Source organism: Aptenodytes forsteri, unplaced genomic scaffold (assembly GCF_000699145.1).
Source record: "Aptenodytes forsteri isolate BGI_AS27 unplaced genomic scaffold, ASM69914v1 Scaffold65, whole genome shotgun sequence".
Lineage (NCBI taxonomy): Eukaryota > Metazoa > Chordata > Aves > Sphenisciformes > Spheniscidae > Aptenodytes > Aptenodytes forsteri.
The window spans coordinates 7,555,595-7,571,085 of NW_008795127.1; the positions used below are offsets into that span (position 1 = coordinate 7,555,595).

Genomic DNA, 15,491 nt, shown 5'->3' on the forward strand with positions numbered 1-15,491 from the left:
CTAGTTACACCGCGGTTTCCTCCGGTAAGCCAGAAGCAACTTCCCTGCAGCTGCCTGTAATCCCGCCGAGTTCCCGTTTCGGGACTTCTCTCAATTGCATGCTTACCCGTCAGCCACCTTCGTGTTACATGTATGTGGGGTCCCGTGTTCAGAATTTTATTTATACTAACATTATAGGTTTTGTCATGACAAGAAAGGAAACCCTTTCTTTGCCTTTCTTTTGCCCTGAGAAATCACGAAGCCAAACCAGCTTAGCACCAGAGGGAGACAATTCCCTCTGAACACACCACACCCCCCCCCCCCCTCACCAAAACACTCCCCCCCCCGGGATGTGAGTCAAGCCTTCCCTTCGTAAGAGAAACCCGAGTGTCACTTGGCAGGCGTTCAGGTGTTGGTTTATCTGACTAAATATCACTGACTCAATTATCTGACTCAGTGCCTCCAAGGAGACACCGAAAGATATTTCGAACTTTTCATAATATATATGAGAAAAGTAATGATGTTTAGTGTGGGCATAGTTATGCTAGTACTTATTAATGCTCTAGGGTAAAATAAGATTTTAAGTCAGGATTCTAAGGCAAAAATAGTTGGACTGTATTTCCAAGCCTTTAGATACAGGACAACCTAATTTTATTAGTCTTTAGTGCTACTTCAAACCAACATGAAATCAATAGATTAAGAGAATAAAGCAATGGCCACCACCTTGCAGCTCACTGAGATTCAGGCCTGAAGTACACTCAGGTTTTTGACTTCAGGAGGAACTTCTGTTGATACAGATGTGCTTCCACGACGCCGGGTGTGGCTGCTTGGTAGTGGTACCTCCCAAGGTATCTTTAAAGGTGTTGATGACTTTTTCCCATATGGGATTGAATTACATCATAAGCACTTTAATTGCATCCCTACCAGCTACAAAACCCATATAGTATCTTTTTCTTGGTGTAGATCACGCTTGATTGAAAGAAAATTTTTAAATTTTACCAATGTACTTTCCTAAACAGGTATAAACCCTCCCTAAATTATTTTGACATGAATGTCTCTGTTAATCCATCCTATCAGTGAATCCTGCAAAGCAGCACATGCTCAGCTGAAGCACTCATGACATCAATAACATTGCTTTGGGAAAAAATCATTGGAGTTCACATTTTCTGCTAAAACATATGTTGGTAGCTCTCCAGTTATATCTGCATAATGGATTATAATAAATATTTTAAAGTCGATGTAATTTATGTCCAGGTTTGGAGCTCAGTCTAATTCTCTTGTCAATTCAGTATAACTGAATCCTAAATCTGGTTCGGGGATTTCATGGCTAATTGTTTTGGGTAATTAGCAGGAGGTGAAGATACCAGGCAGGTGGGTGGACATTTTTGGGGTGTGGGAGGGAGGAGCAGGTGATGGTGCGGGTAATCCCACAGCTGGTGAGGGTGGGGGACAGGAGAGCGTGCCCAGGTAGCACTGGGGAGGAGGGAGGGGTGTTGCCATTGCTGCTCCCCAGCCTCGTGCCCCGGGGAGCTCAGGCAGCAGCTGCTCTGCCATGGCCACCCTTGTCCCGGGGAGCACACAGGCAGGTGTGTATTTCTGCATCCCACACGGCCATGTTTCAAAAGTGCTGCTGCGGTGACTGGTTTGGGCAGAGCAGGCCTTGTCTAAGCAGGGAGCAGCCATGTCTTCTTTGCAAACAGCAACGGCACGGGAGCCCCCCGCGACAGGTCATGCCAGCGATGTGCTTCTGCAGGTCCTGACTTGAGGCCCCATGTCCTCTTGGGCTGCACATTCCCTAGAGCTGGAGGTTGCCTGCTCTTGCAGCATGTGTCTCTGAAGCACAGCAGACATACCTCTTTCTTTTCAGCCTCAGCTCCTCTTTGAAACATGAAGGAGACACACTGCAGCCTTGTCTCTGCAGGCTGGTCCTTTTGCAGCTTTCACAAGACAGATAAGGCAAGGGGGAGCAACGGTCTGGCCCATAAAGAGGGTCTTTCCTTTTCTCTGAACAGCAAACTTTTAAAACTTAAAATAGCTTTGCTCAGCAATTTTGGTGGCCAGTGTGGGTGCCATTTTCATGAAATCATGGTCTGAAGACTCCTGGCTGGGTGTATGGCATGGCCCGGCCCTGCAGCATACTGAGCAGGTCCTTGGCTTCCACTGCACCCAAGTTATATTTTTCTGTGCAGTTTGGGCTTTGGGGGTGTTTGTAAAGTGAAGGATAAGGAATGTGGCCATTACAGTGCCCGTGAGACAGTGGCAGCCAATGGGCCTACAGGTGTGCTGCTGGGGGATAGAGCTGATGAACGACAGCAGGACTCCAGCAGGACAGTCACACTCACCCAGAGACACGAAGTGCATCGTCCCATGTTCCCTTTTGGGGTGACAGGTACCCAACTTTTTGGCGCTTCAGTCATCTCCTAAATTTAACTAACCCAGAGCCTCGAAGGTACAGCTTTCAAGGAGGTTGGTGAACTAGCAGATGTCTAGTATCAAATACTCTTCCGTCAGTTAACCTTTATTTAAGGAACACAGAGCAGAAAGGCTCTATGCATGGGTCTGTAGTGCATGGTAGGATCAAGGCACTATTTCTCCTTGGCACCCTGTGTCACCGTCCGCGTTGCATTGACTGCAATGTTACTAGCAAAGTCAGGCAAAGAGGGATTTAGTTGGCATGAGCCAAGTCTTGCTCTGCTCTCTACCAGGATACATAGGTGAGAAGGGGGAGAAATGAGTGTCTGAGAAGTACAGCTGTAACAGACAAATCAGATCCCTTCTTGTATCTGTCTTATTCCTTGGCTCCAGCACTGCTACCATGTGGGGTTTCCTGTGGGGCAAGTAAGAGCCACAGCATGAATGCCGTGCCTGCAGACCAGCCCATGGCAGGGACCACGTGCAGCAGCTTAAGGGTGAGAAAAGCACTGTTTTGGTGAACACTTGCTCAAAAATTACTTCAATCTACTATGAAGAAGCTGCAAAGTCCACCCATCAGCAGTTCCCCACCAAGTCCCACAGTGTCCCCATGAGATACCATTGCTGCTGTAGTTATCACAGTCAACCATAGGTTGCAAGTGACAGATTTAATGGTGGAAGAAAGAAGGTGACTTATATTTATGCACCGGTCCCTTCCTTTGCTTGTGGATGCTGGTTCTTTTCCCGCTATAAGGCAGAGCAGTTTTAAGTTATACGGGCAGATGCTAGGCTTCAGGTGGGTCATTCGACAAAGCTGGTGATCAGCAGAGGGCTGTGAAGTTGCATCCCCGAGGCTTTCTCGGCCACGCAGTCGGTGCTTCCTGGACGCCCAAAGGACCCCCCCCTCCCCGGCCAGCTGGCTCCAGCCGCAGCCGGTGCTACAGCAGCACAGGGAAGCGGGATCCGAACTCCAGATGTGGTCAATTTGCTGGCTGTTTCCTCAGAGTTCAGATAATTGGAGGAAGAAGGGAAGGAATACAGCTGTGAGCCTGGGAAATGGTTTGAAGGAGGGAGGAATCAGCAGTTAGTCATCTTAAATACGCCTTCTATGTTTATATTTGCAAGTTGTGTTGAGAAGATGTAAGTTGTACGCTGCTACTTCTCGTAATTGTGTGTATTTTTTGCACAGCAGTAAGAGCCCTTCCCTCTAGGAATTTTTTCCCCAGTGCTGTGCATCTGTGGCACACTCTATCACCCGTGTGTGGTAATGATTTTCCCACTTTTTAGGCCAATAATTCCCTCTAGGTGGCACCAGCACTCTTCGGTTCCCCCGAAGCCCGCCCGCCCTGCGCTGGGCTCCGGCTCCTGCTGCCCGGGAGGTCTCGGGCGGTCCCCGAGCATCCTCCGAGCATCCTTCCACCAGCAGCCCTGCGGGGCTCTCACCTCGCAGCCCCTCCTGACGTTAGCGATTTGTAACAGTCGATATACCGATAGCATTTGTAGGCTTTGCAATTTGACAATTGCAAACGTTTGTGGTTGCGTGTTAGCTTTTCGTGGCAAATATTTGTTCTCAGCTCTGTGACACTTATCCCATCTTAATGGGTGGAGTTCATCTTACCTAACTTTACCCATCTAAAAATCAACTATCTAGCTGAAATTAGTTAGGTGGCTTCCTAGTATAACTGATGGAGACAGGTACCTCCAGAGTGCCAGGTTTTTTCTTCCTAAACACAGATGTCTCAGCTGTTGAGCTGAATTGTCCTCCCTGGTGAAGATCCTCCTGGTGGAAAGAGAATCTTAAAGGATCTGGAATAAAAATGGGTATAAATTATTTATGCTCCTGGATCTAGAGTTGGTTCGATGAGTGTCAAGCAACGAGGCTTTCACCTTGATTAAGAAAAGCACTTTTCCACAAAGGCCTGGGCCACGCAAGAGAGTTATCTGTAAATGTAACTGCTTCGCATTTCCTGCCTGTTAAAGGAGACCTGCCGGGGACGGTTTATAGACTTCTGTGAGACATCACTTGTTCACCAAGGAGGATGGAGAGAGAACCTGAAAAGATGCTGTGCAAAAGGTGGGAAGGAGGGTCAAGGCTTGGCTGAACCATATAGAAAATGCTGGAGAGAACAGATCAGAGCTCAAATTTATGTACCACAAAGCTAGATTTGTGTGGGCCACAGTGGACCGTAATGTCTGATAGCGCTTCATGAAATGCCTGTAGGGGTGGGAGAGCAAAGGTCTGCTTCGGAGATTGCCAACTCAGACCATCATATTATTCAAAAGAATTTGTCTGTGTGAGGGACAAAAATCAGCATAGTTTACTGGCCAGCCCGGAGCAGATTTCACAGCAACTCTGGACTTAATAGACTTACCCGCTGATTTTATGTGGTGATTTTGGTTTATTTTTTTAATTTATAAGGGAGAATAGGGAAATTATTCTGTTCCTCAGATACTTTTTGCTGGTTGCTTTGTTCAGATTTTTTTTTCCAAGGAAGATTTTAATTTGCTAACAAAGCTCAAAAAGCTTTGTGAGTAAAATAACTACAGGTGGGCGTCTTGGTAATCTATGTGAGACAGGATTCGATGTGAATTTAGGATAAGGGCAACCTTGAAAGTACGAATCGAGGCCACTGTCCTTCAGACCTTTATGAACATGCTTAAAACCAATATGGGTGAGGACCCTAAAATCTAGATACTCAGTTACGGGACATGATAATCTATGTTAATTTAGTTGGTCGGTACCAGCAGGTCTAGGAACTTTAATTAGTATAACATTCCTTGATTCAGCTAATTAGCATAATGGGGTAAAGTCACACACTTCTGTGATTTGTGGGAAAATAAACCAAGAAAGCCAACAGATCGCTACATTCTGAAGGTTAAAATAGTAGCCTGTGCTCTACTGTTTTTAATCATTGGAAGATAATACCGAGATACTGGGGCCAAGAAAACATAAATCACAGAGCACAAAAAAAGTGCGCTTAGAGATGTGAGAAACTTGCGCTGAAACGCACTTCCCACCATTCAGGATCACTACGTGCCCTTGGCTTTCAAATTAGAAAATGTGAGTGTTTCCACTAGCTGATGGAAAGCAGGAATTATTCTCTGATAAGACGAGAGCTCCCGTGTAGGACTGGTGCTGTGCTCCTGGGATAAAGACTGTTATGTTTGCATAGCTCTTAATGCATAATTCATACACATGAACCCATAGACTTCAAGGCATGACTTCTACATCTCTTAGAGCCATGATACTAAGATACGTGATTTATTCACTATTCAGCTCTATTATTTGCTGAGTTTTCACTGGTCGCAGCTAGCAAGTATCTTGCCGACATAGTCGACTTGGAATCTGAGACAATTTGGAGTTTCACCCTGAGAATAAAAGCAGCTTTATTACAGCTTGTATGATATAGTATTGATCGTGGGCCAGTCACGTGCTGTGAAGGCTAAGTCTGGGCAAGTTGTTGTTTGATATATGGACCTGCATTTGGATTTTTAAAAAACTATCATTATCTAAGGAAGTTTGTAAGGGAGAAAACTACCTAAAGCTCATAACTATCACTTGAATCATTTTGATTTGCAGAATAGCTTAATGAAAAATAAATAAGCCTTTACTTAGGATTATAGGTAAATTATGGTTAAAATGAGGGCAGGGAAGATGACTTAAAATTCTCAGGAATGAATCGTTAACACTTTCTTTGTCAAAGGGCACCGGCCTGTGATACAACCCTAGGGCTTGGCAGGAGCAGAATTCAGACCCTTAATAGTAGCAAATAATTCTCTGACTCTGTATCAAAGTCCTCAAAGGATTTATGGAAGACATACTCACCTGCCTCTGTCTTCTGTATATTGTTTTATGTTACTTTAGAAATACGCCAGAACCTAGCTTGCAAAATGATCGGGGTTTTCCTGGAATAGACAGACTACATTCAGGCACAGGTTCAAAAGTAAAGGTTTTTCCTTGAGATTCCTGTAGAAACTTTCAGACTCAAATACAAGAGTTGAGAGTTCAGGGGCACCGACTGCCTGCCAGAGGAGAAAGACCAATGCTGATAAAAGCCATGGAGGGCAGTTAGTTTTAACAGGGCTATCAGCTGAAGATGGAAAGCTCTGTGTAAACTTGGCAGGCAATGAGAAAGGTAATAGCAACATTTATAACTCACAATTGGGAAGGGTGAAAATTTCCTTAAGGAAACAAAGACCTGTCTGCTGCTTTATGCGCTCCATGGAAATGAATGGCATTAGTGGCCCTTTCCTACGCCCTCTGGGACTATGAACAGAAAGTATTTTAATGCTGGTACCTGTTTCATAAGAATCAGGTGGGAAACAGAAGGGAGTTTGGGACATAGCTGCTGTTCTCTGGGGCTGTAGAAGTTGTTGGAGGAGGATAAAAGTTGCTTCAAAACTATCTGAAGAGAAAGACTTTGTCTACATTGCATCTTGTGGACCACTCTGTGGCTCCTTTCCATTTTGAGGTTGCTTTTCATTCAGAGGGCCAGCCTGAAAGTATGTCTATACATGAAATCCCATACCAGAACATTTGAAGAACATCACTCACGTTTATTGTGGGCTATGGGAATGCTATTACTGAGTAGCAGAAGCACCTTCTCAAATGAGCATCATTCGGAGTGGTCACCTCTCCCTTGGTATGGGAGGCTAAAGAAAGCGCCTGTGTTCCAGAGATGATACTGCCTGCTTCATCAAGACAAATGCTAGGTTTGAAAATGCCAGGCTATTGCTGTGTTCCAGAATGCAGATGTGTATTTTTTTCACCTGTTATCTGTGTTTTGCTGAGTTGTGCCATAACATGAAGACATAGGGTTCATTCATGTATCTGCTCATAATTACTGGTGATCTTGCCTTGGGAAAGATACAGCGGCTCAATGAACCCTTACTGTCCATGTCCTGTGACTAGAAAGAAATTCAGGTTTTCAACTCCTAAGTACAGTTAACAGCTGTAAAAACAGCTGTAGAAAATCATTTGTGTTGCTAAACTTAAACATGTCACAGGGGAACTGAAAGCTGTTTATGAATATTCAATTTTTTTTCCATTTATCCTTATTGTATAAATATAATTCTGGCAAATTAACTCTTCCTGATTAACTCAGAGCAATATCTGCAAGATAATTTAACGTCTTTGTTTTCTTTTTAATACAAGTATTCACACATTGTTATAAAGGGCAAAAAGTTGATAGCATAGATAGCGTGTAAGGTCTGTGCTAACAGTATATGGTTTGTGCTTCAAACTGCTGAGTTATCTTAGCAGGACTTGATCCTAAATACGTCTGAGCTCAAGCTTTCAGTCTGATGTGCGGGTTGGAAATGAGACAAATACCGCTTTGCAGCATTTCCAGATGAAGGTGTCTCTGTGCAAGACAATGTGATTTTATTCAAAGGAAATTAGTTTTATCTGTAGCTTTTGGTTACAAATCCCAGTCTAGTTCTGAATGAAACTGGGAGTGGGAACAGAATCAGCTCCCCTTTAGCTCACACATCTTCTTTTATTCTGGCAAACCCTTACTTTGCTGTGTACTTCTTCCCTTGCTTTGTACACTTCTTTTTGCCAACTGTTTGATTAATTTTTATCTTGGCTTGCTTTTCTAATTGATTTTTTGTAGTAACAGATTTTTAAAGGAAATTTTTTTCTTCGGTGTGCTTCCTGACAGAAAATCTCTAGTAAATATTTATCAGGAAAGTGTTATATTAGTAATTTTCTCAATAAATATTTATTAGAGGCTTAACACTACAAACCCCTGTAGAATTGTGATAAATATTGACTACAGCCGAGACAGAAACAGGGCCTGAAGAGCACCGCGTGCTGCAAGCATGTTCAGTTGCAGCTAATCAGTGATAAGTATCTGGTGATTTTTAGGTAGGAGAGCTGAGCTTTCCTTACCTACCAGATCTGTCAGATGCATGACGGCGCAGGATTAGCTCCTGAGTCGGGGGCACAGAATTAAGAGGCAATTCTCTTAAAATGGCAGCAGCCAAACGAGGGGACCTGGGGGCTGACACTGGTTTTAAAGCACTTCTAAAAATACACTGCAGCTTCTCCCGGTGGAAATGGTCTTGGTTTGATACACACATGTAAAGCCAGAAAGGCTTCTTGTGATACAGCTGGGCAAGTGTGCCAGTACCCACTTCATTTGCATTTGTGCGCACGGCTGGGCAAAATAATTAAAAAAAAAATCTGGAAGTGGTAAAAGCAAATAAAAGGTCATCCGCAAGTTAATTACTTGTAGTGCCTTACCTACAGATTTGCACTGACAGGCTGTTCTGTTGCTCTCTGAACTAGAGGCTAGAAAAATAAACGGTTATGAGCGGGTAGATATGATTGAGGCATGTGGGGTCTCCGACGATAAATAATCTCAGCCCTTGTGTTCAGATACTGCAAGCAGGTTTGGCTAACATCGCGACTTACTTGCCAGATTCATTGTGTGCCGTTCAGCAATGGAGACAGCAGTTAATAAATATTCTTATTGTCCAGACTCAAAACAAAGCTGAGGTCACATGGGGCTCGCACTGTTACCTAGGAGGAGATGCAGGCTGCTGATTTCTGGGCTGTTTTAACGAAGTCTTACCCTGGCAGGCCTTAAAACCTTTGAAATGACAGCAACAAGATGACTGTCAGAGCAATAGGGATGTGTTGCTTGCATGTGCCTCTGCCCTTTGTGCCGGGAGCATAGAGCAATGCACTGGCTCTGCTATACCCATAGCTCTGCTGTGCTTTACATACAGAATACTATTCCTGCTGAAATAACTCCCAGTCCTGAAGTAGTTAAAGGAATCAAAAAAGGGAAGATGAAAATGGTAGCAATTTTGACCAGTACATAAACAATTTAGTTTTTCTTTCCAACCATGCAGCCCATAGGTGCAAGAAGAAATACAGCCAAGGTAGGATCACTAAACCTTCTAGGCTGGCTTGTCTGAGCCAGCACTCAGGGTAGACAGGGCACAGGGGAATAAGTGCTAAAGACCTCTGCTGCACTGCCACTCGTTTACACCATTTCAGAAGGGTGTAAGTGGCCCTGTCTCCTGCTCTCATTGACAGGGAGGTAGGGACAGAAGCACTGGGTGTTGTGCGTGATGGGTCTGTGCCTGGTGGCCTGGCCTGGCGAGGTGCACGAACACTGCTGGCCAAGAGGACAGACTGTAGCACATCACAGCTCTAACTGGGCAAGAGTGACTCTCCCTGATCCTTCAAATTCAGTTATCTTGCAGCTGACTTAGGAGCCCGTCCCTATTCAGCAAAGGATTAAACCCAAGCTTATGTGGCTTTGCTGAATAGGAATAGAGTTAAGCTCAGGACCTTACTCGTATTTATTAGCACGATAGTCAGAGGTCTGGCTGTCAGGAGTAGTGTATGTAAGAACTGTGAAGCCCCACTGAGTGGCCAGCCTCCTGCTCATCACTCCTGCATTTTGATGAGACCATCTGTGCAACACTCATGCCGAGTCCCTCTGCTTGCCCGCAGCCCCTGCCTGACCTGCTGTCTGGGGGACAATGGCACTTGCTTCCTCTCTGCCTCTGGAAAAAACAGTTTTAACAGTATCTCCTCTGCCTACCGGTGCTCAATGATCAAAGAGTCTGGTGGAAACCTCCAGATTCGGCATTTCCTACCAAGGCCACCTCTTTGGTTAAATTCAACTCCCAACCTGCTCGATGAGCTCCTCTGAAAATCTGGCCTGGCTGAGGAAACACGTATCTAACTTCTACTTTTTCATTTCACCCCAATCTGGACAGTTTTAGCCTGCAGTCCTGCCTAATTCACCTCCTAATGGAATCAACACCTTCCAACTTGTTTGAGGACTTCAGGAAAAGGATGGTTTAATTTCCAGCGACCTGTGCTGGAGTGATGTCTGTGCTGGAGAGGCGGCTTTGGTGTTCATCACACCTAAAAATGCTGTGATAGTGGATGTTTTTCTCTGCTTGGTTCCTTCCTTTTATCTGCGTGCGGCATTTGTTTCCACTTACATCTAAAGAGATTTATAGAAGAGGCTACTTAGGAGGAAATAAAAATAACTCTATGTAGTTCTCTGTTACTTCCTCAAGTCTTTCTGTGACTAGTACTAAGCTGTTATGATACAGGATTTTTGAGATGCCAGGGAGCAAAAACAAAGGGGTTTCTCTGCAGTGCTAATTTTTCCACCCTGGGGTTTTGGATTCCTGTTTGTGGAACTGACACGGCGCTATCCCACCGCTGCCCACCAGCAGCACCGAGCCTTTCCACGCTGGGGGCTGGCTCCTTACGCCTCACCTTGCAGGAGCTTCAGTCTAGTCTGTACTGAAATGCCTGTACACTCCCAGAGAAACAAAAGGGGATTCTTTCTTCATTTCTCATTGGAAATGAAGAACAGGCATATATCTTCGCAAGAAACACCATTGCTTCTTACTTACCTCCATTCTTTCTGCTTTGGAAATCAAATGTGGTTGGTGGGTCCTGGCAGTGGGGCTAGTCTGAACATGTTGCTGCTGAGGATCCAATAAATTCTGCTGTTAGAGCTTTTTTTAAAAAATTGAACTGTATTTTGTGTCTTTCCTGTGCAAAAATCTCCCTCTCTCTTTCTCTCTCTCTCTCTTTTTTTTTTTTAAACATGCAGGAAATGTTTTGGAAGGGAGAGTCAAGAGACTTAAGTCTGGAATTTTTATGTACACCAGAAACTTAATTGTGTGGTTCAAGCTGATAAACTTACCACACCTCTTTCTGTTTTCTTTATAGACTTATTACAAATATCTGGCTTGGAACCTAGATTTATGGTGTGAACAAAAGAAATATAGACCATAGAGACATGAAAGATAAATCTCAGGGGGAGACATAAAAGGGTTTGTTCAACTTTTAAACTGTTTCTTAATGAAACAAAATAACAAAAAAAAGATCAGAACACTCATTTTTTAAAATGTTCATGTTTAAAGAAGCTGTTGAACATTAGTGATGCCACATATAAAATATCACCTCTATTGTTTTGTGCCTGAGTTGAAATTGCCTATAGAGTCCAGTCCTGAGTTTCTCATAGCATCACAATTTGCATTGCTCTCAACTGGAGGTTTGTACAGAAAAAGGAACAGCAAGCACAGAGTCCCCAGGCTATATTTCTGAACCTAGAGCTGGCCAAAATTTCCCAATGGTGCACTTAGGAGCACTTTGTTGGATTCATTTCAGGTGGAATATTTTGTGGAAATGTGTATATTTCCATGATATTTCATTGAGAAAATAATAAATAGATAATTTCTGTTTCTGTTTTTACTTTTTTCTTATACGGTATTTTACATAATTCTAACCAAAATGAGTCTTTGTGATTTCAGTTTTGACAGTACCATGGAGTCTGAAGCCGCTGTGAGCATACAGGCCCCCTTCTTCCCCTGCAAAGATGTGAGACTTCCATGAAAGTTTGACCTAGAACATCTTTTAGGAAAAAAAAGGACATTTACACTTGACTTACAAATTTTCAGTGGTGGAGAATTCCCACAGCCTTTGGTAAGTTGTTCCAGTGATTAGTAATCCTCACAGGTAAAGAGATTGCACTTTATTTCTAATCTGAATTTGTGTGGCTTCAGCTTCTCATACTATGGACTTATTATACCTTCATCTCCTATAGATTTAAAAATCCAGCTTGTAGACTCAACACAAGTGCATGCACCTATGATCAAATCATCCCTGTTCTTATTTGTTAATTTAGATGAGAACCACCACTTGCATCTGTCTGTGAAAGACATACTTCCTTTATGGCTGTTCTTTGAATCTCTTTCAATGGAGCAGAGTCGCTCTTTGATTGCGAGCACCAGAATGAATCCCACTGTTCTGGCAGCAGTTTCATCCATGCCAGATAGAAAAGGAATCTAACCTTCCTACTCAGTTTATATGATATGACCAAGAACTGCACGAGTCATCCCATTGCAATAGGAGTTCATGTTTAAAAAATTATCAACGAGTACCCCATTAATACCTGAATACAGTTTAGTTTGAATAAGACAGGGTGTCCATTTGGTCCACCTAATAGTCTGACAGTAGAATTGAAACCTCAAAAATGTTGCATGTCAACATCATATGTCACTAAATATGTGTGAGGATAATTTTGTGAAGTCAGCAGGTTTCTACTGTGCTCACAAATAAGTGGATTATGTCCTAGGTCCACTTTTAGGTTTTTATTGAGGGTGTCTTTGCCTAGAGTGGAGCTCTTTTGCCTTTGGAAAAGGGGATTTTAGGAAGTAAATATTCATTTAAGGCATAGACTCAAGCTAACATTTTTGAAAAAATGCGTGCTCTAAGTCTATGTAATTCAGTCATCTAATTGCCCAGATAAATAAATAAGGATTTACTTTCCACTGGGGAACTAGAAGATCTTGGATGAGGAACTTAATTGTAGGTTTTGTCTGTCCCCATTATCACTGGTAAGTGAGTTATCGACCTTTAATGGTTACTTGGTGTCCCCTGTGAAAGGAATGCTTGAGTCTTATAACCACAAGTAGCCATACCATGGTACTGCCACCACAGCTGTTCTTAGCAGGCACCTTTCCCAAAGGCTAGGTAGATGTTCCAAGGCCAAAACGACTATAGAGACAGACCTACCCATTCAGCCCCGTCAGGATGCCTCTCAGAAAAAGAAATGAGGCACCTCAATAGGAACAGGTAGGGAATTTATGCTGCTCCTACCCGAGTTGTCATTTCCCTGTGACTAAATAAGATATTTGCTCCCGACCCTTTCAAGAACACTAAATTAACTTAAAAGAAAATCAGGTCTGTATCCAAATGTAAACAGATTATCTCTGGGCCCTAACAAATGAGATTGCTGTGAAGAATTATGTAATTCTCAAATTTGACCTCCAGTCAGTGCAAACCTTCAAGAGCAGCCTCATCTTTATGGGGATCTACTCCAAGCTTTAAAGCATCTATGGCTCTGTGGTTTTGTCATGAGCACATAGTAAATGTGTCTAAACATAGCTACTGCGAATATCTGGAAGTTACCAGCTGAGACAGAAGCAGCTAATTGAATGCAGCACCAGCAGGCGTAATAAATGTGCATTGATTTTAATGTTATGTGGAAGATTTAATATTCAAGTGACTAGATTACTATTAATTGCATTGCTTATTCTAAAAATGCAGAAGATAAACAATTACTAAAATTTGTATGTTAATTCATAGTAGTGATTAAAAGTAGAAGGAAAAAATGAAAACAAAGCATTACCAAATTCTTTTACTCACTTTTTTTGGTAAACAATATCTTTCTGTGATGCAACTGCTGTTTGACTGAAAAGAAACATTGATAATTATAATGTATTATGAGCCAAGCAAGTATTTTCCATTGGAACAATGATTTTCACTTAGCACTTAATGTTGACAGAAAAAGACCAAAGGCACCCTTGTGACTTTACCAGCATGTCATAACAAAATGAAGGCTTAACCTGTTTCTGAAGGATTGACTTTCAAGCAGGAAACTGGGCTATTTTGGAAACTTAGCTAATGACACTGTTATTTTTTCTCCTGAGTGATAAGGTTGATGGATACATACCACTTGTATTTTGCTTAATCCTTTTTCTCCCTATCACTTACACCATAGTGTTGATCAATCAATGTATATTAGTATCTAGCTCTACTGACAAATGCTCTTGCTCTGTCATTTGCAGCTGTAAATTTATTTCGACAGAATTATCTGACACACAGTATCCTTTTTCCCTTGGAGAACTGTAAAGGCTAAAATTTTCAGAGGGACCTAGGAGAATTCGGTGTCCACCTCTTAGTGAAATCCCAGGGGCACCAAGTGCCTGCGTGCCCCAGGAGTCCTGGAAAACCCAGCCAGAGGCTCATTAGGATCTTCCTTATGCTCCAGAATAATGTCACAGTACATCTAACGTGATAGATTCAGTTTCTATAAAATGTGGAGATGTAAAGAGCAATAAATATAGACTCATGAGACTTAGAAAAGGCACCAGTAACAGTAGCTACCACAGGTGTTCAAACAGTCAATTTTTTTCACCGAGGTGAACATTTTGAAGCTAGCTCCCCAAAATAAATTCTTACAGCAAGCACACCGTAAAGGATCTAATTGGATTACAGAGCTCTGCAGTATCAGTGCTTGGCTTCCTTATAGAATTTAAAATACATTTTAACTGATGGTGAAGAGTTTCCAGCTGAAGAGAAGAGATGCTCAATAAAAACATGATTTTACCATCGCCCGACACTTCTGCAAGGTCATGAGGGCAGATAAACAACTTCCTGCAGCTGTGGCTACATCTGGCACACGACTGAGGCAGAGAGCGTGCTTTGCAAAGATAAACATATCAGGTTGTATCTCCATAGTCTCCTACACTTCTGGATAAAGCTTGGGGAACTGAACTTGGCCCTGCAGTGCCAGTGGTAATTAATATCCGAACCTGCTTTGCCACTAATGAATCAAAGCAGCCCTGCAGTGAGTTTAAAACCACCCCACTCCAATAATGTATGGTGACTGTGGGTAGCTTGGTGCCACTGCACTGCTCCTGAAGCCCCCTGTGGTATTTCTCACCTGGAGACTATAGCTACCATCAATCTGCTGGTAAGATGCTTCAGGGGCAGCCTGTTGCTGGATACCTGCGCTGGGGAATGGGTTCCTCATGGCCTGGGGTTAGAGGCTGCGTCTGTGTTCCTAAGACACATTTTCTTAGTCATTTTTAGAAGACAATCTCTCTTTGGATAGCTTCAATTCAGCAGAATTTGTTGGTGGCTATTTCTGGCATATTGTCACACAGGTGGTTGGTTTTTTCCCTCAAACAAAGGCTGTCGCGGTGCTTTTGGGTGTAGGGTGGGATAGTTTTTGTTTGCTAACTGAACAAGCTGAAATCAATAAATGATTTTTGACTGACCCCAGGTTGAAACTTTTTGGCATACGCAATAAAACAAGCCAATTTAGTTTTAACCTGAATGGAAATACCAAAAAGGAATTAATTACATTTTGCATCATTTTTGTATTTGGACAGCAGACTAGCATTGCACAGCTGAAGAGGCATTTCCCTTGTAGCCCCTTGGGTGAATTGTATGTGAGTGCCTCTGCAGGTTTCTGGAAGGAGATCCAGTCCTGAAAAGGTGCCTTCCTCTCTCCCTGGACTATCCCAGGAACCCGGTTGCCCCC

The 15,491-nt window shown here is 43.0% G+C and overlaps 1 protein-coding gene across 1 annotated transcript in view; it reads right to left on the reverse strand.

The window, feature by feature from the left end:
* Window positions 1-14,978, reverse strand: part of SRD5A3 (steroid 5 alpha-reductase 3) — a 22,057-nt gene extending 7,079 nt beyond the window's left edge. Inside the window, exon 1 of the mRNA XM_009277454.1 lies at window positions 14,889-14,978. Within this exon, the coding sequence (XP_009275729.1) occupies window positions 14,889-14,978 (90 nt within the window). The remainder of the gene's footprint in view (window positions 1-14,888) is intronic.
* Window positions 14,979-15,491: the final 513 nt, after the last annotated feature.